At 39.2% G+C, this 25,176-nt stretch overlaps 3 protein-coding genes across 4 annotated transcripts; 2 read left to right on the top strand and 1 right to left on the bottom strand.

Annotated features, from left to right (window-relative positions):
* Positions 1 to 83: 83 nt before the first annotated feature.
* Positions 84 to 4,105, bottom strand: elof1 (elongation factor 1). 2 transcript variants are annotated; one of them, XM_061846571.1, is made up of 4 exons: positions 3,940 to 4,105; positions 2,457 to 2,582; positions 2,316 to 2,386; positions 84 to 1,135 (listed from the first exon to the last, which is right to left on the bottom strand). In XM_061846571.1, exons 2-4 carry the CDS (start codon positions 2,570 to 2,572, stop codon positions 1,071 to 1,073), a joined length of 252 nt encoding a protein of 83 aa, XP_061702555.1. In that variant the 5' UTR covers positions 2,573 to 2,582; positions 3,940 to 4,105; the 3' UTR covers positions 84 to 1,070. The 2 variants fall into 2 exon arrangements, with proteins under 2 accessions (XP_061702555.1, XP_061702556.1); XM_061846572.1 differs by lacking the exon at positions 3,940 to 4,105 and adding an exon at positions 3,442 to 3,727.
* A 700-nt stretch (positions 4,106 to 4,805) lies between these two features.
* On the top strand, positions 4,806 to 10,333 carry tmem205 (transmembrane protein 205). The gene is made up of 4 exons (XM_061847274.1): positions 4,806 to 4,935; positions 5,568 to 5,695; positions 5,779 to 5,942; positions 7,607 to 10,333. Exons 2-4 carry the CDS (start codon positions 5,596 to 5,598, stop codon positions 7,907 to 7,909), a joined length of 567 nt encoding a protein of 188 aa, XP_061703258.1. The 5' UTR covers positions 4,806 to 4,935; positions 5,568 to 5,595; the 3' UTR covers positions 7,910 to 10,333.
* Positions 10,334 to 10,939: 606 nt separating this feature from the next.
* rab3db (RAB3D, member RAS oncogene family, b) lies at positions 10,940 to 24,680 on the top strand. Its single transcript, XM_061846632.1, has 5 exons — positions 10,940 to 11,295; positions 16,648 to 16,884; positions 22,060 to 22,178; positions 22,283 to 22,407; positions 22,504 to 24,680. The coding sequence occupies exons 1-5, from the start codon at positions 11,290 to 11,292 to the stop codon at positions 22,683 to 22,685; spliced, it is 669 nt and encodes a 222-aa protein (XP_061702616.1). The 5' UTR covers positions 10,940 to 11,289; the 3' UTR covers positions 22,686 to 24,680.
* The last annotated feature ends 496 nt before the right edge of the window (positions 24,681 to 25,176 follow it).

The following is a 25,176-nucleotide window of genomic DNA, read 5'->3' as shown; positions in this document are numbered from 1 at the left end:
TGTGTACATACTTGACCTAAACACATACGCAGGTATTACACAGTAGCATTTGAACAATAATGGGATTAAAATCAAAACTGAAAATAATCACATGAGGTAATACCAGTGGTGAGTAAAATAACAGTGAAAGAAATATCATGTTTCATGACTATTTTAGTCCTAAGAGATAACAAATACCACCACATATTTGCATGAGAAAATAATGACATACACTACTGTGGAATAGTGCTAACTATAGATAAACTACAGTGTATAGACAACTCATTGAGTTTTTTAGCACGTTGCTGCGATATATCATTGTGTCTGCCATATTTGATGTGGAAGTTCTGCCCTGTAGAATAATACAATTAAATGGACTGCAGAGAACTTTTAAGTTCATACCTCCCAACGCCCAAATACATATGGGAAGCCAATAGATGAGACGCCCCAAAAAAGTGACTTTTTATCTGATGGGTGTCAATGTAAGAACTTGGACTTTGGAGGCAGAATTCGATACCCATTGGGAAGAAATGTAAAAGGTAAAAAATAGCAACTGTTGGTTGGGGAGATCTAGTCTACTTTCTGGCTACTGTCCTTGAGCAAGCCACCATAGAGAACCCCAAGCAGGGAATTTGTCTGCTTTCGTGGAGGACTAAAGTTAATTGGTCAGTGCAATATTCACAATTGAGAGGCTGAAATCACAGGTTTGGGACTTTAGAAAATTGTTGTAAAATGTTTTAAAAAGTTTTATTCCTTTATTTTTTGTGTGCAGTAAATTCACTTGGAAGAATGTTTAAATTGTTCTTCCTGTGTTCAGGTTGGTCAGCTTTATTTTCATAATTTGCCGATCCGATCAATGAAGTCATTGATCGGCCCTGCAAAAGTAATTTACTTCACATAGCTATCATAACCATCCAACCTACCGCCCATTGCTCCATTTTGCCACATCCAATATAGCAGAAAATGTGATACAAGAATCAGCGCTCAATGTGGCGTTTAGGTACATACTGTCTACCTATGGTGCTAACACAACAAGAATAATTGTTCCAGTTGATTGCGGAGGAAATGATCATTGATTGCGGAGGAAATGATCATTGATTGGCGGCTTCACATGCATCTATCCAGTCACTGTAAACATCCACCGGTTCTGACAGATCTGTTGAAAAAAAACTTAAGGAAATTTGAAAATACCACAGAGACAACAATAAATCTCAAGTGAGTCAGATTGACCCAAAGTACAGCTCAGTTAAAGGCCCTTCTGAGGAATGTTTGCACGTTCATCCCGTGCTTGCTTTTCCCCGAGTACTCCAGTTTCCTCCCACAATCTAAACACACGCATTTAAGCGGAATTTCAGAACAAATTGTTCTTAGGTGTGATTATATGTGTGAACGGTTGTTTTTGCGATCAGACCATTCTGGGCATCCATGGAAGTAGATTAGTGCCACCAGGATTTGAATTTGAAATGTATAGTGATCACATTTTCAATAGTTGCTACAACTTGCTGTCTAAAATTTAACTGGCTACAATTCACTGTCTAAAATTCACCGTCTGTGCCACCAGGCACCCAGCCAATCGCAGTTACGCTTTCTTAGTCATGTGACGTCACATGCTACGAAAGCGTAACTGAATTGGCTCAGTGTTCGTTTCTGACCTGACGTAACCCTGCCTGGGTGCACAGATGGTGAATATTCAGACAGCAAATTGTAGCCAGTTGAATTGTTAACATTGAAAAGTTACACAGAAATACAACTATTGAAAATGTGATCACTTTACATTTCAAATTCAAATCTTGTTTTCTGTGGCATTTCAAATTCAAATCATATTTCACTTTACATTTCATATTTAAATCGTGGTGGCACTAATCTACTTCCATAGGCGTCACCTTCGTCCCAATAGCAGTTATTTGCAAAAGTGGTGTTTTCACTTCCTGTCAAAGTCGTACTATGAAGCGAAAGTTAACTTCATGTTTATGTAAAACCTTGAAAAGAATGTTCTCCATTTTTCTGTAACTACAGCAAACTGCTCCATATTGGCAATTTGGTGCCAATAAAGTATCATTACGTGTGTTGAAGAATTTAATTGCAAAGAGGTGATGTTTAAGTGTGTTAGGGAGTTTCATTAAATCCATTTCCAAATCCATAGTATTTCTTCTCAGCCATCTTGTGGCACCTATAGGCAATTGTCAACTTTTTAAGGACGACATCAACTACTCGCAGATTTTTGCTATTCACGGGCTCACTGAATAATGGGAGTTCACAGTACAGTACTTTGGTATAAATACTACAAAAATTACCAAAAAGAAAACTTGGAAAACACAGCCTTTAAAAAAAGATACAGGTTATTGGAGTCTGGAACTCCTCCAAGCAAACGCTGCATGATATAATTCCCGTGTTTCGCGTTCGCTCCCTGGAAAGAAATCACATTTGTTGACACATGCTTTACATTGTTCTTTCAAAATATTCTGAGTAGAACTCACATTTTCACGTCGCAGGACTTCTCGTGGTTACAAAATGGACACGTGAACTGGGTGTCCAAGTTGCCAGTCATTTTTTTCTTAGGCGGGGGCTTTCTCTTGGATTTTCTGCGTCCCATTTTCGTTGTCCTCCAGTGGAGAAAGCAAACCAAATGTAAGGCATAACAAATCATGGTATATTTCAAATTCACTACCTTTTCAACCATTAACAAACCTCGTTATTTCAGTCAGAAAGGGTATTGTGTTTATCATGGCAGTTGACGTTTTGCTGAAGGTAGAAGAAGCATTGAGGCGCTAACTTCATCGATCATTATGAAACCCAGAAAGATGGCAAAATACTTTAATTTCACAGTAAAGATTACCAAAATCTGGTCAAAAAAGACAAATAACGATTCATGTGTGTTGTGCGTTTAACTTAGAAGATGATAATGTAGACTGACAGAAAATAAGTATACTGGTTTGGGACAGTTAAAAATGGGTTTGTGCGTTATTTTATTCATTTATTTATTTTTGTACAGGGAACAAACACAATTACCGATACTGAGTTCATTGTGGCCAAGCAACATTGTATGACTTATGATCCAAGTCTTGTTTAAAACCATGTTTGTTTTAAATGCTTTTAGTCATGTAAGGCACATTGAGTTACGCTGTGCATGAGATGCGCTGCATAAATTTGATTTGCTTTGTTCATATTGTCTGGTCTTGCGTTGCTTGAAATGTAAAGGGAATTGAATTTGATTTGCTTGCTTCTTGCCACAGTAACTTGCTTGAAACGTGAAGGTTAAGATTTGAGGCATACTTCTAACTGGCATATACGTGCCTTATTCTCACCTCTGGATTTTAAAAAAAAATGCATTATAGTATTGTTAATGAGTCATTGACTGATAAACTCGTTCAGAGTATCATAACATTGCGAGACGAACACGATGACGACAGTATTTACTGTAGCCTACTATACACTACACATCAATAGTTACATATTACTTACCGAGACTCCCTTTGATATTGATCCCTGCATGTGATTTGTTTAGCTTAAAAACAACTGTCTGAAACCCCAATAAAGTATTCAACTTAATAAAATTGCTACCCTTTAGCGAGCTAACAAACCAACAACAGCTAGCTAACTGCAAATATGGAAGTATCAATAAAATCATTTTTTTTAGGTTTGTATTTTCATTTCTTTAGTGCGTTACACAAGAAGCCTGGAACTAATTCCATTAAATCAAGCACTTGATTTCCGAAAGTGCATGATATGGAATAATACCCGCAACAATACAATGGCATTAACCTACGTGCTATGGCGCGTGAGCACGTTCCCCTGATTTCTTGGTATAATAACAAATGCAAGGAAAATGCTTCCTAACATTTGTATTTTAAAAAAGTACAGAATATAGAACTGTGTACATGGATTTATTAACCAACTAAAAAAAAGACAAGTAAAGCTAGTGAGCGACATTGTTTACCAAATACGATTTAAAAAACGTACCTTTGTATATGTTTTTTCCTCCGTTAAAAGATGTTATTTTGTGGTCTGATATTTTTTTGTATCCCGACTATTTCGTAAAAGCAACCACAAAAAAAATAGATATCTGAACTTGGTTTTACAGCGTTCACCAGAGAGCCAGGTTTCTATGGTGACGTAATTGTGACGTAATTGCGACCTCATAGAAATTCGGAGGATTGTGAGGTTGATTAAAACTGTAAATTTATGTTTCACATTTAATATTATTATTTTGCATTCCCTTTGATCACTTTTTGGAATATTTTATTTATTTAGACTGCTGTCTGTCTGTTTTGGTTTTGTAATTTGGAATATAATCAATAAAGATTTGGGTGTGCTGAACCAGGAAATATGTACAGTACAATATTTAGCGCCAAAATTTTAAAAAATCTGTTAAAATTGGTTAATCTATGTTTTACAATTATTGTATTTTTTCCTTTTAAATACCCCTGGCTTCTCTCTTGTACAATTTTATGGACTAAAGTCTATTTGTCTGGAAAGTGAATATGATCAATAAAGATTTTTAAAAAATATTGTGAAAGTTGAATATTGTATAACTGTTCTACTAATCACAATAATTCACACCAAAAGCGAAACAACACAACACATCAGCCACTTAATCGGTGTAAAATATAATGTTTTCACATTAAATATTTAATTCAAGGACATGAGATATATTTTTAAGTGTACAAATAAGTGTATCTTGTAAACGGTGATGAATTAAGTTATGCAAAAGAATGCACTCAATTACAAATTGTAGCTTGCAAAATCTATAAACAAACAAACAAAAATTGCCAACACGAGGACGTCATTCAACTATTTTCCAGAGTGCTATTGGTCAGCGTCCATACTTGGAGGCGGGGTTACGGAGTACACAGGAAGTCAAAAGGTTGAAGTGGTTCGGCCTGGCTGCATTTAATGCGAACACAAGATAATATTAAGAAATAAATTATTGAACTTGAGATAGCGCTGGACAATCAGGTACCCCCTGACTTTTTCGTGGCATAAATAATCATCATCGTTATTATAATGTGTACTGTGCTTATGAAACGAATAAAATGTTCTGGTTAATGTGCGCAGTGCTTATGAAACGTAAAATGATCTGGTGCTGATCATTTCTCTTAAACGAAATGATCTCCTTATAAGCTAGAAACGATATCACGGTTCAGCTTTACTGTTTTTCTCCCAAACGTTTACCTTGTTGTCTTAACGAGTGCATTTATTTCGTTGGTCAGAAATGTGTTTCGCAATCTATAGTAGCCAACTTAAACCACCCTTCCTTATCTGTTGCAAGCAGGATAGGAACAACAGGCTGAGAGATACACACTTTCTTAAATATTTCAACTGTTTATAAGCTTGGAGGATCGTGACCGTTAGGGAGGATGCACACTAAAAAAAAACTTTCACATTAAACCAATGCCTATGTCTACATGCATTTATTCGTTCAGGTTGAATTTTACGAAGAGTATAGAATTGTAATCCTGTCATATGACTTAATTCTATTCCAGGACAAAAAAAACATGAATGAGTACTATATTTAATACTTTTCACATCTTCACTGTGTGTTTTCATCCATTGCGGATGAATAAAGTATGTATCTCTGTCGTTTATAGAGACCGTTGTGCAGGTTATAGTGTCACCATGGCAACAGAGGGGGATCCTTTAAACTTGGTCAAAGTTTTACACCTCCTGGTACTCTCCTTCACCTGGGGGATGCAGGTTTGGGTCTCCTTCATTGCAGGTGAGAAGCAGACAATCTGGGCATGAAAAGTTTGAAAATCTGAGTGCACTCGCCTTCTAATATTTTACTTCTTGTGTCTGCAGGTTTTGCTTTGGTGATGCAGGTGACGAGGCACACCTTCGGATTGGTGCAGAGTAAACTCTTTCCGGTTTATTTCTACTGTCTGTTGGGAAGCCATTTTATCAGTTTGGCTATTTATGCCGTGTATCACCCGAGAGAGCTGCTGGACACACATGAAACAGTGCAGGTAAAGCATCACAGAAGTGCTCCGCTTTTAAAAGCAGTGAAATTGACCCTATGGTCTGGCTCCAGATCTGTTCCACACACAAAGAGAACACACTCAGGACACACTTAAAGTAGAGTGAAGAAAATACGAATTTGAACACCCTGCTATATTGCAAGTCCTCCTACTAAGAAATCACAGAGGGGCATGTGCACTGTGAGAGAGATAGTCTGAAAAGAAAAATCCAGAAATCATAATGTATGATTTTTTTTAACGATTTGTGTAATACAGCTGCAAATAAGTAGTTGAACACCGGAGAAAAACAATGATAATATTTGATACAGTAGTCTTTGTTTGCAATTAAAGAGGTCAAACGTATCCTGTAGTTGTTCACCAGGTTTGCAGACACTCCAGGAGGGATTTTGCCCCACTCCTCCACACAGATCTCCTCTAGATCATACAGGTTTTTGGGCCGTCGCTGAGAAACACGAAGTTTCACCTCCCTCCACAAATTTTCTATTGGGTTTAGATCTGGAGACTGGCTGGGCCATGCCAGAACCTTGATATGCTTCTTATGGAGCCACTCCCTGGTTTTCCTGGCTGTGTGCTTTGGGTCATTGTCATGTTGAAAGACCCAGCCACGACCCATCTTCAATGCTCTGACTGAGGGAAAGAGGTTGTTCCCCAAAATCTCACAATACATGGCCGCGGTCATCCTCTCCTTAATACAGTGCAGTCGTCCTGTCCCGTGTGCAGAAAAACACCCCAAAGCATGATGCTACCACTCCCATGCTTCACAGTAGGGATGGTGTTCTTGGGATGGAACTCATCATTCGTCTTCCCCCAAACACGTGCTGGTTTAAGCAGGGGAACCTTCCGTGCCGTGCATGGTTTCAAACCATGGCGTCTGTGTATTACCAAGAGTCACCTTGGAAACGGTGGTCCCAGCTCTTTTCAGGTTATTGACTAAGTCCTCTCGTATAGTCCTGAGCTTTATTCCTCATCCTTCTAAGGATCATTGAGACCCCACGAGGTAATATCTTCCATGGCGCTCCACTCTGATTGAGATTGGCCTTTTTCCATTTTCCAACGATTGCTCCAACAGTTGACCTTTTTGCACCAAGCTGTTTGGCAATTTCTCCGTAGCCCTTTCCAGCCATGTGGAGTTGTACAATTTTGTTTCTGGACAGCTCTTTGGTCTTGGCCATGTTACAAGTTTGAGTCTTACTGATTGTATGGCATCGGCAGGTGTCTTTATGCAGCTAACAACCTCACACAGGTGCATCTTATTGAGGAAAATACATGGAGTGGAGGTGGACTTTTAAAGGCAGACTACCATGTCTTTGAGGGTCAGAATTCTAGCTGATAGTCAGGTGTTCAAATACTTATATGCAGCTGTATCACACAAATTAATCGTTAAAAAATCATACATTGTGATTTCTGGATTTTTATTTTTAGATTATCTCCCTCACAGTGGACATGCACCTATGACGAAAATTTCAGACCCTTTCATGATTTATAAGTGGGAGAACTTGCAACATGGCAGGGTGTTCAAATACTTATTTTCTTCACTGTACTTGTAGCTGTTCTTTTGTTGACATCCTGTCCTTTTGTGCCTGCCCTCACTCTGTCCACCATAAAATCTCCGTATTGTTCATTATATGGTCTTGGATTCTGTTCTTTTCCAGATGGCGCTGTATTTTGTGGCGCTGATGATGGCAGGTCTAAATGCTCAGTGGTTTGGTCCGACAGCTACTGAGATCATGTTCCTGATGAGGGAGGTGGAGAAGGAGCACGGTCTTGGTAACCAGATTGGACTGGGTGCTGAAAAGGAAGGTTTTGCCAAGCTCAAAGAGCAAGACCCCAAATATAAAGCCTACAAGAGAAAGTTTGGGTGCTACCACGGGTTGTCTAACCTCTGTAACTTGATAGGAGTTATCTGCACCGCAACTAATTTGACCTACGCTGCCCTAAATCTCTCTACAATTTAGAGGTCATCGGGTTTTTTTAGGTCAAAGACAGAGGATTTGGTTTGATTTTGACCCTTTTAAATATGTTTGTCATGATGCAATATCACAAGACCTTAACATCTTTTGACATCGTCAAAATTACTTTTAATGTTCCCAATCCAGGCAGCACAGTGGAACAGGCCAGTGTGGTTATCACATCTGTTTCAAGTTCTGAGGTTCTGGGTTTGAATCTCAGCAATGTCCTTCCTGTGTGGTGTCTGCATAATCTCCTCATGTTTGTGTGGTTTCTCTGGCGTCCACCCACACACCAAAAAGATGCATATGAAGTTAATTGGGGAGTCTAAATTGTCTATCGGTGTGAGTTTAACTGGTTATTTGTCCATAAATACCCTAGGATTGGTTGCTGACCACATTCCACGTCATCTTAATATAGAAAATGAATTCATGGCTTCAAATTTGAGCTCTGTGTCTGGGCCACATCTCCAATAGGGGGCGATGGCTGAACACGTTTAAAAGTTTTCACAAAAAATGCAGAAACTTATTGACCTTGTTTAAAAAATAAAAAAGAAAATGTGATTATTATGCTTTACATGAACTAATGTCGTATATTACTTTGAATGACGTTCAAGTTAAGCACACAATTTAGCCAGACGGAAGGTGTTACGGATTTTTTTTTTCTTTTACAAGGATTTGTGTGTATTTTACGGGTTTTGCTTCTAACAAACACAACAGCACTGTGCATTTGATGATTTATTTTGTTGACGAAAACTGCATTTTTAATTGGGGGGGGGGACAACAGTAAAATTATTTTCCTTTTGGGAAAGGTTGCAGTCCGGAATTAAACCCTCTTTAAGCAAAGAACAAGTTAGTCAAGTAATTAAATCATGTTTACGGGAGTAAGAAGCAATGCGTTCATATTAGATGGTGCTGGCGCAGTGTGGGACAGATCCATATAAAATGGTAACACGAGAACATAATACAACAGTAAGTTGAAAGACCAAAAATTACATATACACTTTATCCTTAACCGTGATTGTGTGTGTGAACAACGGGAAGTACAGAAAGAAAATAATTTTCCCAACACAAGGAAGTGGATTTAGGTGTGTGCAAGACAGCCATCTCGGAAATAAAATAAACTTGTAGGACTGAAGGCAAAGTAAAGTGGTGATATGACACCGAAGCCCTAAAATGGTGGGCATACTCTGGATATACTGTAAAGTCTACACACCCCTGTTCAAATGCTAGGGTTAGGTAATGTAAAAGATTTAGACTACGAAAAATCATTCCAAAACTTTTTTCCACTTTTAATGTACAACACAATTGTGAAAGAAATGAATTCCTTTTGAGCGGGGAAGGAAAAATAAACAACTGAGATCATGTTGTAAGAGTGTGCATACTCTCTTTAGTTGGGGTTGTGACTGTGTTTAGAAATAAATCAAATTCAAACTTGTTGAACAGGAGTGGGCACACACTTGCCATTCGAGCTGCCTCTGATTTACCCCTGATTAATGAAAGTTCAGATGTTCTCATCGTCTTTTCTGACATTTTTCCAATAACATGGTGCAGCACAAGCCATGGTCTGTGGAGAGCTTCCACAACATCAGAGAGATCTCATTGTTCAAAAGAATTTTCAAGGCACCAAATATACCATAGAAGTGAAGACATTTATCATCAAAGGGCTATGAATCAAGAGTGGTAGCATGAACCTGCGCATAGCAAATGATTGCAAATGATTGACAACTCTGTCAGTCGCAAATTCTGTGTCTGATTGGTTGTTCTTCCTTGGGCACGGTGTCTCCTAAAAAATCAAAGGGAAGCAGGGGGAAGACAAGAGGAAAAGACAACCAGCCAGAGATCAGGGCCTTCCACTGGCCTGCTCTCGCTTATTGTGTTTGCTTAATGGCTCCAAGAGAGCCGACAATAACATGATCATTTTGAAAATGTAAAGACTAATTAAAGTACAATTCTCTACATTTTTTCATTCATAATTGAGTAAACTAGTCAAATCAGTCAGTCTACTTCTTACACAAGTATCCAGTCTTGAGGTAAATGTGAATAAATAAGTCAGGTCAGAACCAAACAGCCAACCAATCCAGTGATGCTTTTCTTAGGATGTGAGGTCACGTGACTAAGAAAGCGTAACTGCGATTGGCTAGGTGTTCGCTACTGACCTGAAGTAACCCTGCCTGGTGCCACAGACGGCGAATTTTAGACAGCGAATTGTATCCAGTTGAATTGTTAACATTGAAAAGTTATACTGAAATACAGTACAACTATAGAAAATGTGATCACTTTACATTTCAAATTTAAATCCTGTTTTCTGTTTTCATATAAAATTCAAATCATAGGTCGCACATATCCATAGTTTTGCAACTTCTCGCTGTTGGTGTTTTCAAATTTTCAAACTGCTGGTAATATTTGAATGTAGCTTCAGTTTACTATAGGCCACACGCCACCAATATACATTGCTTATTGTTACTCTTGGTAATTGGAGTTAGATAATATGGCCAATATGTTAGAATTGTCTACTCTGTGAGAGGCTACTGTACGGTGTGCGTAGTGAATGTGTGCAAATGTTGTGACACTATTCGTTCACTCTCACGACACACTGATTTTCCTGCTTTGCTCAGTTGTGAAATAAATAAAATTAAATTTGAGGCATTTGGGGCCAGAGAGGGGGAATTTTCTAAAGGCTATTTTAATAATGTTGTACTGTCAGGTCATAGACCTACATAAATTTTTAACATGCTGTACTATGACAAAAAAATCCATTACAAAATTTACGAACAAGAATTAAATGACAAACAAAATTCTAGTCAACTCAAAAGGCCAAAAACAGATAATAAAAGTACATGGAAAAATAAATGTATTATTATAGGATCTGCGTGTCGTTGCAAAACCTTAATTTCGTGCGAATCAACAAAGAAGGATTAAAAGAAAAAAGAGAAAACAAGAACAAACGCCACAGCATTGCTCAACCTTCCTGAAAAGTGACTACAGTACTGAATAAGTAAGTAGTTCGGATTAGTAGTGGGTACAAACTGCTCGACACTGCTGCCCCATCTCTTTTGAATCACGTGCGTGTGCATCTCGTGCGCTGATGTGCACGCGCACGCTGGACCGAGCAGCCAGCCTGCTGATCGTCACACGCACTCACAAACACAGCCTCAGGTGGCTGACGGTTGCTTCACTTTCTTTCTCCACCGCTCAAAGTGTGACACACACGGAAAAAGGCGCTCCAGCAAACGGGATCCGGGTGCGGAAGCGGAGCAGACTGCCCTCGTCTTGCTGTGTGGGCTTTCCCGGCTAAGGGAAGACTTTTCGGGGGCTTCATTTTAACCCGCTACACCCGACAACGGTGGAGGGAAGATAGGAAGACGCCGAGTTTGTTTTACTTCCTTATGAAGGTGGGTTGTTAACTTCCTTCCTTTTGTTATTTCCCTCCTGCTCCACCTTCCTTTGTCCCACCTCAAGTTACTTTTGTCAACATTTGAGAGAGTTCTCCGTAATTTTAGTCACGCTGCGTTCAAAAGTGAGCAGCAGCCTGGCTTCGGAATTAAAGATTTTACGGCTCCTACGCGTTTGCTCAACTTAATGAGTCGACTGATGTGACAGCTGCCAGAAAATCAAATAATATGAGATGGTCATTTCCGTGGGGGGGGGTCAGTGGCAGGCAGCCTGCTCAATTCTTCTATAGCTCTGCACGTAAATGATTTGACTGCTTGACTACCATCAGCAGCAGAATGGCTCCTGTTTTGTTGTCCTGGTGATAATTCAACTCCAGTGCACCATAAAAAAAAAAAAGGTCCCTGCAGATCACAGGTGTCAAACCCAAGGGCCGGGGGCCAGATGTGGCCTGCCACATCCTTTTATCTGGGTGCCAAAACAAATTACGTGTGTCTACAGTGCGGCCACGAGCAGAATTGGATTTGACCACTACAGGTACATGACAATCAATTGGAATATGGTCAGAAAATCCATTTATCTTAGTACTCATACCTTACTGCAGTGATTCCCAACCGTTGTGCCATGGCACATTAGTGTGACATGAGAGCCTTTCTGATGTGCCATAGTAAATGATGAAATTTCACTTAATATTTACAACAAATAATGTATATTTATTCATCTAACTGTGGTACTGGTGTACAAAGAGACAGAACACATAAATGCTCTTTTATTTGTTGGCAGAAAGTGTTTATTTGAAATGCAAATCCACTCATTGTGACATTTTTGTTTGTTTGGTGTTGGCTCAATAAAGGTTGGGAATCAATGCATTACTGTATTTAGAGTCATTAAACTGCGAAAATAGTTTTCACAGGGCAAATTCCTGCCCATTTGTTTCACATCCAAAATAATTTTCATTATCTTGATTGTGTGAACATAATATAGTCTGTAGAAATGTTAGATTTGGGGTATTTGTTGTAAGCTATAATCACAAATTTTAAATACAGTATATGTTTTACTGTCTTCCTCAAATATGAAGGCTTTTTAGATTGTAAAAGCAGATTTTTTTATGGGTGACATCACACTAAAACCATCCCCCAAAAAGGCACTTTTACAGTCACAAATACTCAAATTTGGAAACTCATAATCCACTATTAGATTTTAAAAAATTCTTCGTGGTTTGTACTCAGTTTGAAGTGGCCATTCCCACCAGATCGTACATTTAGACATTAGTCATTTTGGACAAATCTCATCACGCTGCTACTTAAACCATTTTTGTCACCTTATTCCAGGTAATTCTGTTGAGTTACATCATTATCATTAAGTATTTGCTCAAGATTTTATGAATTTATTTAATACTGTTTTCTCCTTTTATTTATTTTTATACACCTCAGTGGTTTTATTTGCTCTTCTATTTTGTTGTTGTTCTTGATGTTGTAGTTTTTTTTTCATGGTCCAAAATAATGAACCAGATAAGGCTTTTACAGGAGATGGATAGTTAGCTTTTTTTTTTTTTTTTTTTTTTTTTTTACTTTTAGTGAGGCTAGAAAATATTTAGCATCCTACTTTGTGCTTAAAGCCAACCTGTATTTTCTATTCATTTTACTCATTATAGTCTCCTATTAGGAAATCCACCAATGAATGATCAATCAGCAATATTACTGGGATAAATAAAGCAGCCCAAAATTCAGGTTTGCTTTGGGCTTCGTAGGCGTGAACCGGCCCTGATCATAAGTCATTTAACAAACGTGCAAAAGTGGATAGAAATGTATTTGCCTGCAGGCAATGTGAGTTCATGCGCAGTAAACACAATTGACGTTTATACTTGAAGCTGAGGATGAGCTCATGCGAATACTGCATATGATTATGAGGAAATGTTAGTTTTAAAGTGGGCAGCTCAGTGCTACGGCCCCTCAGACGCCCTCAGGCGTCATGTGATTTGGGGAATGTGTTTGGAGATTACAGAAAGTTAAGAACTGGAACTTCTCTTTAATGTTTTTCCCTATAAAGCAAGTGCAGTATTTCTAGGTTGTATGGCTGCGATTAAGATAGATGATGAGCAAGTGGTGTTTGGACTATTTTTTGCAAACTGCTTAGATAATGAAAACATCTGCCAGTGTACAGGTTTGCACAGGCTGGAGTGTGTGGAAAGTTGTGAAATAATAACATCGAAGACAGTCGACTGGGTGTGCGATCAAGTTCGAGCTTTCTCGGAAAAGACAATCTGCATTTACAAACGATACTGTAGATAATAATCTTTTAAGATTTGATTGTAATAGTTTGACCCGCTTGTGTTTCAAAATACAAGTCCTTCCATCCATTTTCTCTTTTCTTGAATGTATCTTGAATATGAATAACTGATCTTAGAAATATTACACGGAACCCAGGGTTTAATGGATTGTTCATCAATTACAAAAAAACTATATGTAATAATCCTAATCTTGACAGTATGGCTTGATTTGACCATTTCAATTCATGCATTTGTATAGGAATAGGTTTCCACAATGTCATGTAACTCACACACATCTTAATCCATCGAGAGATACGATAAAGACAAATTGAGCGGTTGTGCTTGTCTTTGGCTGAAACATCAAATGCCTAAAATGGCAGAAAAACACTCATTAGACATTATTCAATGAGTATTAACAAATGTGGGGAAAGAAAACCCTCTGGGCTCGGCATCATTATCCGGATCTGTATGAAGCTTGATTATTTTCTCAGCCCAGACCTGACACTCCTCCAAAGTTCAAAGCATGTTTCTTGTGGTTTTATGGTTTCACAAACAGACTTGGCAAAAAATAAAAACTGGCTAATCTCCTTTACTGTACATTTCTTGAACCCTGTTGTTTCTTGTACATCTCAGGAACAGCAGTAATCGTCGGGGTCGTTTCAAGTTTCAGAAGATGGAAAGAAAATACCAATTCATATTGATCCACTTCACTTGGAAATAAACCATGAAGCCAATCTGTCATATCAATATATTAGCTGCCCGTTTTTTCAAGGCGGGTGAAATAAGTGAGTCTACCACATGTGGGCACACTAAATGGTTTTGCCAGGTCTAGTTTGTCACTTCAACGTGATATAGACACCACTCTTGTGCTAGTGGTTTCCTCATGGCCAGTTAAAAGCTGAACCAACTCGTTGTTTTGACCGCTAATGGGTATTGCTGGCAGCTGAGTCCCAGTCTAGTCGCCACGGAGACAAGTCCCATCAGAGGGGCGGGGCCGAGCCATGCCGATTGATCAGCAGTGTTTGTGTGGGGGATGGAAGCAGTGATAAGCAGAGCAGATACTTTTCCTCCTCACACTGCACACATAATAGGGCCTGCTGATGGACAGATCGCGTCAACCTCCTGTAATTTGAGAGCACCACTACCACTTCACTTTCGCTCAAATCTGCACTAGCACAGCAGGACTGTCGCCAAGTCCCTAATGCACTTCAATGTTTGTCCCGCAATCTCCATCAGGAAAACTCTTTTGTTTGAACTTCGTCAACCCTTCACCTTTTGGACTTGAATAATGAATGTAATATGATAAAATGCACCATATTTTTTTTATATATTTTCAGAATAAGTAGTTAAAAATGAAGATAAATGTAGACTATAGGGTGGATGTACATGCTAAAAATGAAGAGAACAAATAAGAAAATCAACAATGTTGGATGATTTAAGGATTCTGCAAACATTGTTCAAGCATTGCAGACATCTCAGTATTGTAGTTGTACTAGTAATAATACTTTAGCACAGATGTTACTACTGTACTTGAAAAACAGATGCAAATTGACTGGAATCCTTTGCTTGCTGGAGTGAAAGAAAGGCTGTCGTCTCTTGAGCATGGCGATAATTGAAGCCCACGTTTTTCTGCTTTTTTTTTTTTTTACTTAGATTTGAGATAAATCAAAGGCTTTAGGGACATTCAACATCAAATTTTCCACGGATATTCAGATCTTGAAAACAACCCATATCCATACGTGCAATAAAATGAATAAAATATTAATAAATGAAAACAATAAAGCCCACCAAAACAATAAAACTGTAATAACTAATTAATATGAGGTGATAGCAATCACATCTCTCTATGAAACAATTAATTGGGGCTTCATATTTTACCTGGTTGTTTATCATTGTCTATGAAGGAAGTGCAATCTTTCAGATCATTTTGTACATAGTGGCTCTACAAGAGGATCCCATCTCAACAATTTGTTAGTCTGAGTGCCCAAGTACTTATAAGAGTCGACTTGGTCAGTTTGAAGTGAGGTCTCTATCACTGTATTTCCAACCTTTTATTGAGCCGAGCCACACTGTTTAAAAAATATAAAATATAACGGGACACCACTAAATAAAAAGTAAGAGAAAGTTGACTGAAATGATGCCTGTCACTATACTGTACGTACTTTACGTCACAGGCACAGAGTGATGAACAGGTAGATGAATTGTTGCAAATAAAAGATAATTATTGCGCCATTTAGTGTGAAATTTGATCATTTCCCATGGCACATTTCATGATATCTCACGTAACACTGGCTGGAAGTCATATGCAGGGGTCACCCCCATGGTGCCCAAGGACCACGTGAGTAGCCTGTGGTCCTGGCCCAAAAAATATCTCACCAGTGAAAGAACATTGTGAATTCCTATGAATGTTAATGATCGCAAAACTGAGATTTATAGTAATAATAATAATAATAATAAATGTGTTAATGTGTGAGATCACTGACTTTTTATGTCCATCCATCCATTTGCTTAGCCGCTTACCCTCACGAGGGTCGCGGGGAGTGGTGGAGCCTATCACAGCTGTCAATGGCCAGGAGGCTGGGTACACCCTGAACTGGTTGCCATCCATTCGCAGGGCACATACAGACGAACTACCATTCGCACTCACAATCACACCTATGGGCAATTTGGTGTGTCCAATTGATGTTGCTTGTTTTTGGGATATGGAAGGAAACCGCAGTGCCCGGAGAAAACCCACCCAGCCACGTGAAGAACATGCAAACTCCACACAGGCGGGGCCAGGATCAAACCCGGGTCCTCAGAACTGCTCGGCCTATGCTTTACCAGCTGATCCACCTTGCTGCCACTTTTTATGTCGTTTTCCTTTTTTTTTTTTTTTTTAATTTTAAAATCAAATAGCCCTTCACATTAATAAGTACCCAAGAGATAGATTGGAAGTAAATAATGGGGAATTTTAAATGGGCTATTGAGTGTGGGGTTGATCTCAAGCCAGTTCCACGAAATTCAACGATGCGCACCACCACACTACCGACGGTCCTTTCACTTTACAAGTCCATCATTTTACTTTTTTTCCTCTCGGCCCTAGATGGCGTCAAATGATTCGCGGCTCCAACAGCTGCCATCCCAGAAGGACGCAGCTGACCAGAACTTTGACTACATGTTCAAACTTCTGATCATCGGCAACAGCAGTGTGGGGAAAACCTCTTTCCTTTTCCGCTACGCAGACGACTCCTTCACCTCGGCCTTCGTCAGCACCGTCGGCATTGACTTCAAAGTCAAGACAGTCTTCCGCAATGACAAAAGGATCAAACTGCAGATCTGGGTGAGGTTTTTCTCCTTCCCTCCTTTCACATGCAACTAGAACCCACAAACTGGTTTGGAATTTAAATCTTGTCTCACCAAATGTTTTTTCTTACTTTCTTCTTTTTGTAAAACTGTGGTGTAAAAAATACACTTGTCACAAAAAGTTAGGGGTATTAGGCATCAGCGTGAATATTTCAGGTTGAGTCTAAAAAGCGCCACATGCCGTTCACATTTTGAGACGTTGCCAGATTTCAGAGGGAAGCAGCCACGACATTCTGTCATAGAACGTGATCAGCAGGTCAGAGATTCCCCGAAACTGGAAGAGTCACAGATAGAGCCCACACATCCCTGTAAATGAAAAAACTGCTCTGCTATTTGACTTTGTTAGGGAAAAGCAAGCTGAGTACGCGGCGAAACACTGAACACTTGGATATGTGCATTCAAAAGATTAGAGAAGGTCAAATCAAGTTCACCAATAAAAGTCACCTTGATCTACCTTCATCTGACACATGTAATATACATGAATGGTATTAGATGAACAGGTAGTATTTTGAACCTGAGTTATGTCAAGTTTTCAAGCAGCTTTTTTCAGAAATTAAAAAATCCACCGGGTCCATTTCTATTCCAACAATTAATATCTCTAATAAACGTCCGCAGTTGACACCTTAGACAAACTTAATGATGAATTGCGTGTTGGTATTAATATCAGGAGTGTTGCATTTGTCTGTTAATTTACATCAATAAGACTAATCAAACAAATGATTCACTTAAACTAATAATGTGTGAGCCAGTGCAATGACACCCAGCCACTGAGCCCACACCAAAACACACACACACACGTTCACTGAAGATGAACATGTTCATTTGTTCAATGATGTGACACGTGTAACAAATATGCCAACATGGCATAATGCTTTCATAGGGTAAAAGCAGTTGAATGATTTTTCTAGAATGTCGGCTTACTTGTCTGCCTGGTTCTGTTTTGTCTGTCTAATGGCACACAGACCGGTATTTCCTAAGTTCAGGAAGCAGAGTGAGGAAGTTCCCTATCAGCATGTGGTGCTAAGTATACATAATGAAGATATACTGCACTGCATCTTGTATTTAAAGGGTGTGAACATGTTTAACGTAACTTGTTAGCGTGTACGTGTTGTGCGAATAATCAAAATCTTCCCCATCAAATTTGATGATCACTCCCACTGAACACCTGTGAGATATTTCACCTGATTTTTATCGTGCCAGCTGCCAGGCTCTCCTTTGTGCATCATGGAAACAGGCTTGACTGATAATGCGCCACATGGTTCTTACTTCGCGGAATCATGTACACACACAGTGTTTACATCCCTTCTCTTTGGCTCGGAGATGTGTATTTTGATCTCTGCGCAAACACACACCTTTCACACACAGAGCGTAAATGGTACATACAGTTACTCAGGAGGAGAGCGGAGGGAGGACATTAAAAAAAAGCATCAAAAAGCTGCTTTGACTTAGACCCTGAGAATCCTATGGGTTGGAAGACCACCGTGTATCCCACTGGGCATCCTCCAATTAAATAGAAGACATGTTCAAGTACCTTAGAGTTCGCAAAAAGCTTAGTAACAGTTTCCAGTGATTTGTTGAACTGATTTGGATTTTTCCAAGACTGACTGGCATCCTTATTAGGCACACATGCACAGCTCATATTAAACAAAGCTGTATTTAAAAAAAAAAAAATGCTGCTACAAAGATAATATTGTTCAATTTTGGTTACTGTGGTGAGTGAGGTATGAATTAAGCAATGTAATACAAAACAGCTTTTTTTTTTGCGAATATAGTTTGCAGTCATTTAGATTTTCGACAGGGATAAATATTAGTTACATTTTCTGAATCTGAGTGACACTCTTTTGGACGTAACCCCTGTATGACATGGACTGTACATTATTTAATTAAAAACTGACAACTGTGTTTTTCTACTTCCATGTAGCTACACTAAATGAAGTGTACAGTTTCAGATCACTGCAAACACAGCAATGTGAATATTCTGCAATTAGTAGACTTAAAAAATAGATATATACATTGATTAAAAATAATAATAAATTAGTGGGTCATGTTTCAAGGGCAGACAGTGGAACAGTTTTGATTGAGTCAATATTCATTATTGTAGTTTGGGACGATAATACCATACTGGACTAATCAGAGAGTTGTTTGTTATATTTTGGTTGAATGCCTGAAAATTACAGACAATACTCAGTGATCATCTGATAGTGTCAATCAAATCAGTTCACTATCGGCAGATCAGAAATGTTTATTAGTTTCTGTTTTGGATATCAGTAAAGTATCGCAGGTGTACTGGTAATTTTGTATTGATTGTAAGTGCATTATCTCCTTTGGGTGCTCTGTCGGGCAGTCTGTGAAAACACAAGTGACGCATGTTTAAAGATTAGGTTTCCACTGACGTCAGGAGTCTATGAGGCTTATTTTAAGCAATCGCTTAACTTCGCACATCACATGCGAGACGAGAGCTTTATGTTACAGGTGTGGTTTGATGAATGCAACACTGTCGACATGTTCGCTTTTATATTTCAGCTAAATACTCGCTAATCACTGGTTGATCAATTTGGAATAAATGAAAAAAGATGAACTAGCTACAGGTATATGATATTGTGGGGGAAAATACAAATAATATACAGTACCAGGGTGAGGCAATTCCTCTCTCTGATGACATCTTATATCTAATTTTTGGATAACCACACCGCAGTCCCCACTGTAATTGAACATTCATAACCCTGACTGCCCCCACGGTTACCTGGACAACCCACCCCTCTTCACCGTGTTAGCAAACGTCAAATGGACACGAAAGCGCACGACCCTGATGCAAATGAAAGACGTTACCAAGTAACCAAATCCCGCTCGGTCAGCTTTGCTGATCTTTATTTCCCATGTGCGCTCACAAAAACCGTTTGGAACTCTAGCAGTGTGTCCCAACTTACTTATTGCAAGACATTTTGTCCTTGTTGGTAGTAGCAAACCTATGCCTCTCTACCTCCAGCAAAAATACTGAACTCTAAAGTACATGTCATTTTTAGACTTCACTGGCATAGCAGTGATGGTGCGCCAAAAAAAAATTGAACGGAAAAAACAGCAATTCACAATACACTTAATTGTTCCCATTAGATTGACATTGCATATTATTTGTTTAGGTGCTACAAATGAAACTGTCTAAACTTTGACACTTTCATAGTTGTTTGACAATAAACACTAACTGTCTCTGTCTTTGGGGCAGCTGTGGGCCAGATGGTCGAGCAACCAAATCAAAGTTTTCTTGAGAAAAATACTGAACCCTAAATTAACCTCCAGATAGGCTTTGTAAATAAGAAACTGTTGTCAGATGCCTTCCCTGGTTAAATGAAATAAAATTAATACACAAGTCATGATGAAAACATTGATTTATTGTACATACATTTATATCCATCAATCCATTTTCGTAGCTGCTTATCCTCACAAGGGTCGCAGGGAGTGCTGGAGCCTATCCCAGCTGTCAACGGGCAAGAGGCGGGGTACACCCTGAAATGTTTGCCACCCATTCGCAGAGCACATCGAGACAAACATCCGCACTCACAATGACACCCAGGGGCAATTTGGAGTGTCCAATTAATGTTGCATGTTTTTGGAATGTTGGAGGAAAGTGTAGTGCCTGGGGAAAACCCACACAGGCATGGGGAGAACATGCAAACTCCATACAGGTGGGTCCAGGATTGAACCCAGGACCTCAGAACTGTGAGGCCAACGCTTTACCAATTGAGGCACCGTGCCACCCATACATTTAAAATATATACATTTACAAAAAATTTAGTGTGGAATTCAATTAGATGGTTTTGAGAACAAAGTGGACAACTGAACTATACAACTGTATTGGATTTAAGAATTTGGCACAAATGCAGCACAATGCTAAAAGTTTTGACAACAGTGCTCCCTTGTGGTTAAAAAGTCGTTCTGTCTACAGTTAATTGAAATGTCCATTTTAATAAACATTACTACATTATTGTTGTGAAGGACTCTACAAAATGTCCATCTGTCCATTTTCTGTACTGCTTTTTCTCATGCATGCTGGAGCCTATCCCAGCCATCTTTGGGCAGTAGGTGGGGTACACCTTGAACTGGTGGCCAAGCCAAGCGCAGGGCACATATAAACAAACAAACAAACAACCATTCACGCTCACATTTCACATCACGAAGTCTCCAATTATTGCATGTTTTTTGGGACGTGGGAGGAAACCAGAGTGCCTAGAGAAATCCCACACAGACATGTGGAAAACATGCAAACCCCACAAAGGCAGGGCTGGGATTTGAACCCCAGTCAGATTTGCTAACCAGTCAGTCACCATCTCGCCTGTTGAAAATGCACCTGAGAAAAATAACATTGATTACCATAGATTGTCACTCCCAAAAAATGTATTAATTTCTATCACTGCTTAGAAGTACAGTATATACTAGTTGTGTAAGGGTTTTTGTAAGGTTAAAGAAAAACAAACTCAATGTAATACAATTTTGAAAACCAAAAAACAATCTAAGATACAATAATATTAAATTCTTATCATCGATCCATTCATTTCCTCTCCCACTTATCCTCACGATGGTTGCGGGGAGTGCTGGAGCCTATCCCAGCTGTCAAGGGGGCAGGAGGTACACCCTGAACTGGTTGCCAGCCAATCGCAGTGCACATAGAGACAAACAGTTGCACTCACAATCACACCTAGGGGCAATTTAGAGTGTCCAATTAATGTTGCATGTTTTTGGGATGTGGGAGGAAACCGGAGTGCCTGGAGGAAACCAACACAGGCATTGAGAGAACATGCAAATTCCACACAGGCAGGTCAGAGATTGAACCTGGGGCCTCAGAACTGTGAGGCCTAAGCTTTTAATATTAAATCAGTACTTAATATTAAATTATTACATTGTGACAAATCTTATTTTGTGGTCTGTGCCAAACTGTTATATCATGAAGAGGTCCCACCACATCAAATCACATCTAATAAAAAAAAAAAATCAATTTAAATGCTCTCTCTCTCTCTCTCTCTCTCTCTCTCTCTCTCTCTCTCTCTCTCTCTCTCTCTCTCTCTCTCTCTCATCGTTTGTGTATCCAATGTTGTGGCAAGTAATGTGTTTATAGGACACTTTTTATTGAAATGCACTATGTATGTGTGTTAAAATGCAGGACACAGCAGGACAGGAGCGCTATAGAACCATAACCACAGCCTACTACAGAGGCGCCATGGGCTTCCTGCTCATGTATGACATCACCAACCAGGAGTCCTTCAACGCAGTTCAGGATTGGTGTGTTTTAACATTGCATATATTAAATAATTGGTCCTGTTCATTTTTTTTTGTTTGCTTGAAAATACACAAATTTTTCTCGTCATTTTTCGTCTGCTTTACAGGGCTACGCAGATTAAAACATACTCGTGGGACAATGCTCAGGTGATCCTAATCGGTAACAAGTGCGACCTAGAGGACGACAGGCTCATACCCACAGAAGATGGCCAGCGCCTGGCAGAAGACCTCGGTGCGTAAAACTTCATTAGTTGGAGAATATTTTCCTTGAATTGACGCAGCGTGTTTTTACAGAATAAACTGACAGTCTCCCATCTCGGGTCATCAGGTTTCCAGTTCTTTGAGGCCAGTGCAAAGGACAACATCAATGTAAAGCAGGTGTTTGAGCGTCTAGTGGATGTCATCTGTGACAAGATGAACGAGAGCATGGATGGAGACATAAGCTTAGTGTCGAACCACAGGAACCTGAAAGACTCGTCTTCCGAGAGCCAAGGGAACTGTGCTTGCTAAAGTGCAAGTGTACTCACTCACACACGCACACGCACACTGACAACTGATAATTTACTTCTCTGTGCCTCAACTGTAGGAATCGTTGCTCCTCTTCTTCTCTGTTCACTGTACACACGCCCATCACAATAGGCAGAAAGCTGAGCTAATCATCAACACTAATAGACTCCCCCTTTCTTCTGCAGACAAGGCATCCCATTTTATTTTTTTGTGGCCTCAACACACGTGCTCTGTGTTGGGCTGATAGCTCACGAAACACTGGCCTCTGCTCTGTCCATCGCCAAGCACCTCCACTCACACTATGCTTACAGATTTAGGTCCAGTGGCTCTCGTATACCTATACTAAATGCATTTGAGACATTTGCACATGCTTTGGCAAAAATAATGTCGCTCAGTTTTAATATACAATTCTCCATTATTCTGGTTGCATTGAAGAAGAGGCTTTGCGATTGTTTCTTTGTTTTACTTTAGCTACATAAGGGAACCAATGTATTACAAAAGAAAAACTGTGATGCAGTGCTGTAACAGTTTGGTCCAAAATTATTAATTACCATTCCATAATTTGAAGGGTTAACGTTCATTTTAATATGGTGAACTTTTTGATGAAAATGAGAGGTAAGTGGCAAAAGACTGTAAAACCTTGTGTGAAGTTTAGATTGGTATCATGTTGTCTGAAATTATTAATACATTTTTCCCCAAAAAATACCCAATATTCTTGTTGTTTAGATTAGAATTCTTTCAATTATTTGGGTCAAAGTTAACATCTTTACACTAGTGCAAAATATTTTTTTGTTTTCCCAAAATAAATAATTCCATTTTCCAACTATATAAAAAGACCACTTCTTAAAATCCTTTTGCACTTTCTTGGATATATTTTTTTCTAGCCAGAAGACAACCATTCAACAAATGACCAATCACATGAACATTCACCCACGGTATGAATAATTTTCTTCAATCATTACCACTTACTCAACACTGAGCTGTGTTATCTTTGTAAAGGCTATTTTTTTTCTACGTCATGTATTGGATTTCATTGAAGTGTGCAAGTGTACCAAATGCAGTGTCCTGTTAGTGTGTGTGCATTTGTGTATGTATGTGTGTGTGTGTGTGTGTGTGTTCCTGCTCATGTTCACTTCCTATTTTGAGGGGGAAGACCTGGGATAAACCCTCGACTGGTCGCAAGCCAGCCGAGGGGTCAGGCGACTGTTTACGCTCACATCACAATTTTAGAGTCGCTAGTTAACCTAACTTGCATGATTTGGGAATGTGAAAGGAAGGCTGAGAATCTACACGAGCATGAAGAGCGCATGCAAACGACAGTATAGGCAAAATGGCTTAAGATGAAACAGAGTACAAGACAGACTTCACAGTCAATAGGCCGCAGTGCCGCCTCACTGCACAGTACAAAATGTCTTAGCTATTTCAATGTCATTCGAGATTTTTGACACAACTCTTGTATTGGGTCACATTGGATTGTACTGTCGTTCCCAAAGAAATAGCTTGTAGCTATCTTTTTTTGATCAACTAAATATTAATAGATTATTTTGAAAAGGTGTATTTTTACAAAACCCTCATTATTATAACCATTATTAAACATGCCATTGTCTATGTGTGTAAAAGTGAAAGCAACACACTGTGGTGTCATGTTGTGTTGCCAAGCCAAAGCCATCAGTCATCACAGCTTCATGTTGGGTTTAACGTTTGGTTCTTGTAAAAACGCTTGTGGTCTCTTATCTCTCCGGTCAGTGTCTGTTGCTGGAAAATATCTTTGAAACACATCAGGTTTCCGATACTATCACCATCTTCGTGACCACACAATTGGCTCGTTTCCAACTGTGGGCTAAGATGGTAAACTTGCAACACTTTCTACATCGTCTACGAATTGAAGTCTTAAAGGAATGCAGTAGCCCTATGTGACACTAATGTACTGAGCTGATACTGAGGTTTTGGTCTTTTTCTTTCTGTGGTATTAGCTATTTTCATACTAATGTTTCAGAATTTGACCTATCCAGAGCTGTTACGCCTGTGTCATAAACAGCGACGTGACCAAATGCGACTGAACTGTTGCGTAAGTGTGAGGGATTCTGCAATTAGCTTTCACGAGTGGCACGCCGTCTACAAGACATTTTGCTGTGATCCAAATCTGAATTGCAGACAAATAGTGTCGCAGATGGAACAGCCACTCAGAAATGCTGTCATGTCAAATGAGAATTTACAACAAAAAAGACGTTTCTGGGAAGGACATAAGATAAGGCAACTGCCTGCTTGCCATACCAATACAGTATACAGTATATACATTATATAGATTTATACAATAATACCCAACTATTAGAGATTTATAATTTTAGGGGTAGAACGTGAAATGTGGGAGGGAGTTGGTGAAATGTAACAGTGTACTTAGCCTCTGTTTTCATTATTGTAGTTAGCTGGAGCAGCCAGAACAATCTGCTTCTTCCATGACAATTGCGACATATTGTTTGTGGTTCAATAAAAT

The sequence above is a fragment of the Syngnathoides biaculeatus genome, chromosome 16, assembly GCF_019802595.1.
Source record: "Syngnathoides biaculeatus isolate LvHL_M chromosome 16, ASM1980259v1, whole genome shotgun sequence".
Taxonomy (NCBI): Eukaryota; Metazoa; Chordata; class Actinopteri; order Syngnathiformes; family Syngnathidae; genus Syngnathoides; species Syngnathoides biaculeatus.
The sequence above is the reverse complement of the archived record's forward strand: the minus strand, read 5'-3'. Positions and strand labels throughout refer to the sequence as shown.

Coding starts and splice junctions, on each gene's coding strand:
- tmem205 (XM_061847274.1), top strand. CDS start 5,596: ATGGCAACAGAGGGGGATCCTTTAAACTTGGTCAAAGTTTTACACCTC. Junction 5,696..5,778: donor TTGGGTCTCCTTCATTGCAG/GTGAGAAGCAGA, acceptor TTGTGTCTGCAG/GTTTTGCTTTGGTGATGCAG. Junction 5,943..7,606: donor ACACACATGAAACAGTGCAG/GTAAAGCATCAC, acceptor GTTCTTTTCCAG/ATGGCGCTGTATTTTGTGGC.
- rab3db (XM_061846632.1), top strand. Junction 22,179..22,282: donor TTCAACGCAGTTCAGGATTG/GTGTGTTTTAAC, acceptor TCTGCTTTACAG/GGCTACGCAGATTAAAACAT. Junction 22,408..22,503: donor GCGCCTGGCAGAAGACCTCG/GTGCGTAAAACT, acceptor TCGGGTCATCAG/GTTTCCAGTTCTTTGAGGCC.
- elof1 (XM_061846571.1), bottom strand. CDS start 2,572: ATGGGACGCAGAAAATCCAAGAGAAAGCCCCCGCCTAAGAAAAAAATG. Junction 2,387..2,456: donor AAGTCCTGCGACGTGAAAAT/GTGAGTTCTACT, acceptor ATTTCTTTCCAG/GGAGCGAACGCGAAACACGG. Junction 1,136..2,315: donor GTTCCAGACTCCAATAACCT/GTATCTTTTTTT, acceptor TTTTTTCAACAG/ATCTGTCAGAACCGGTGGAT.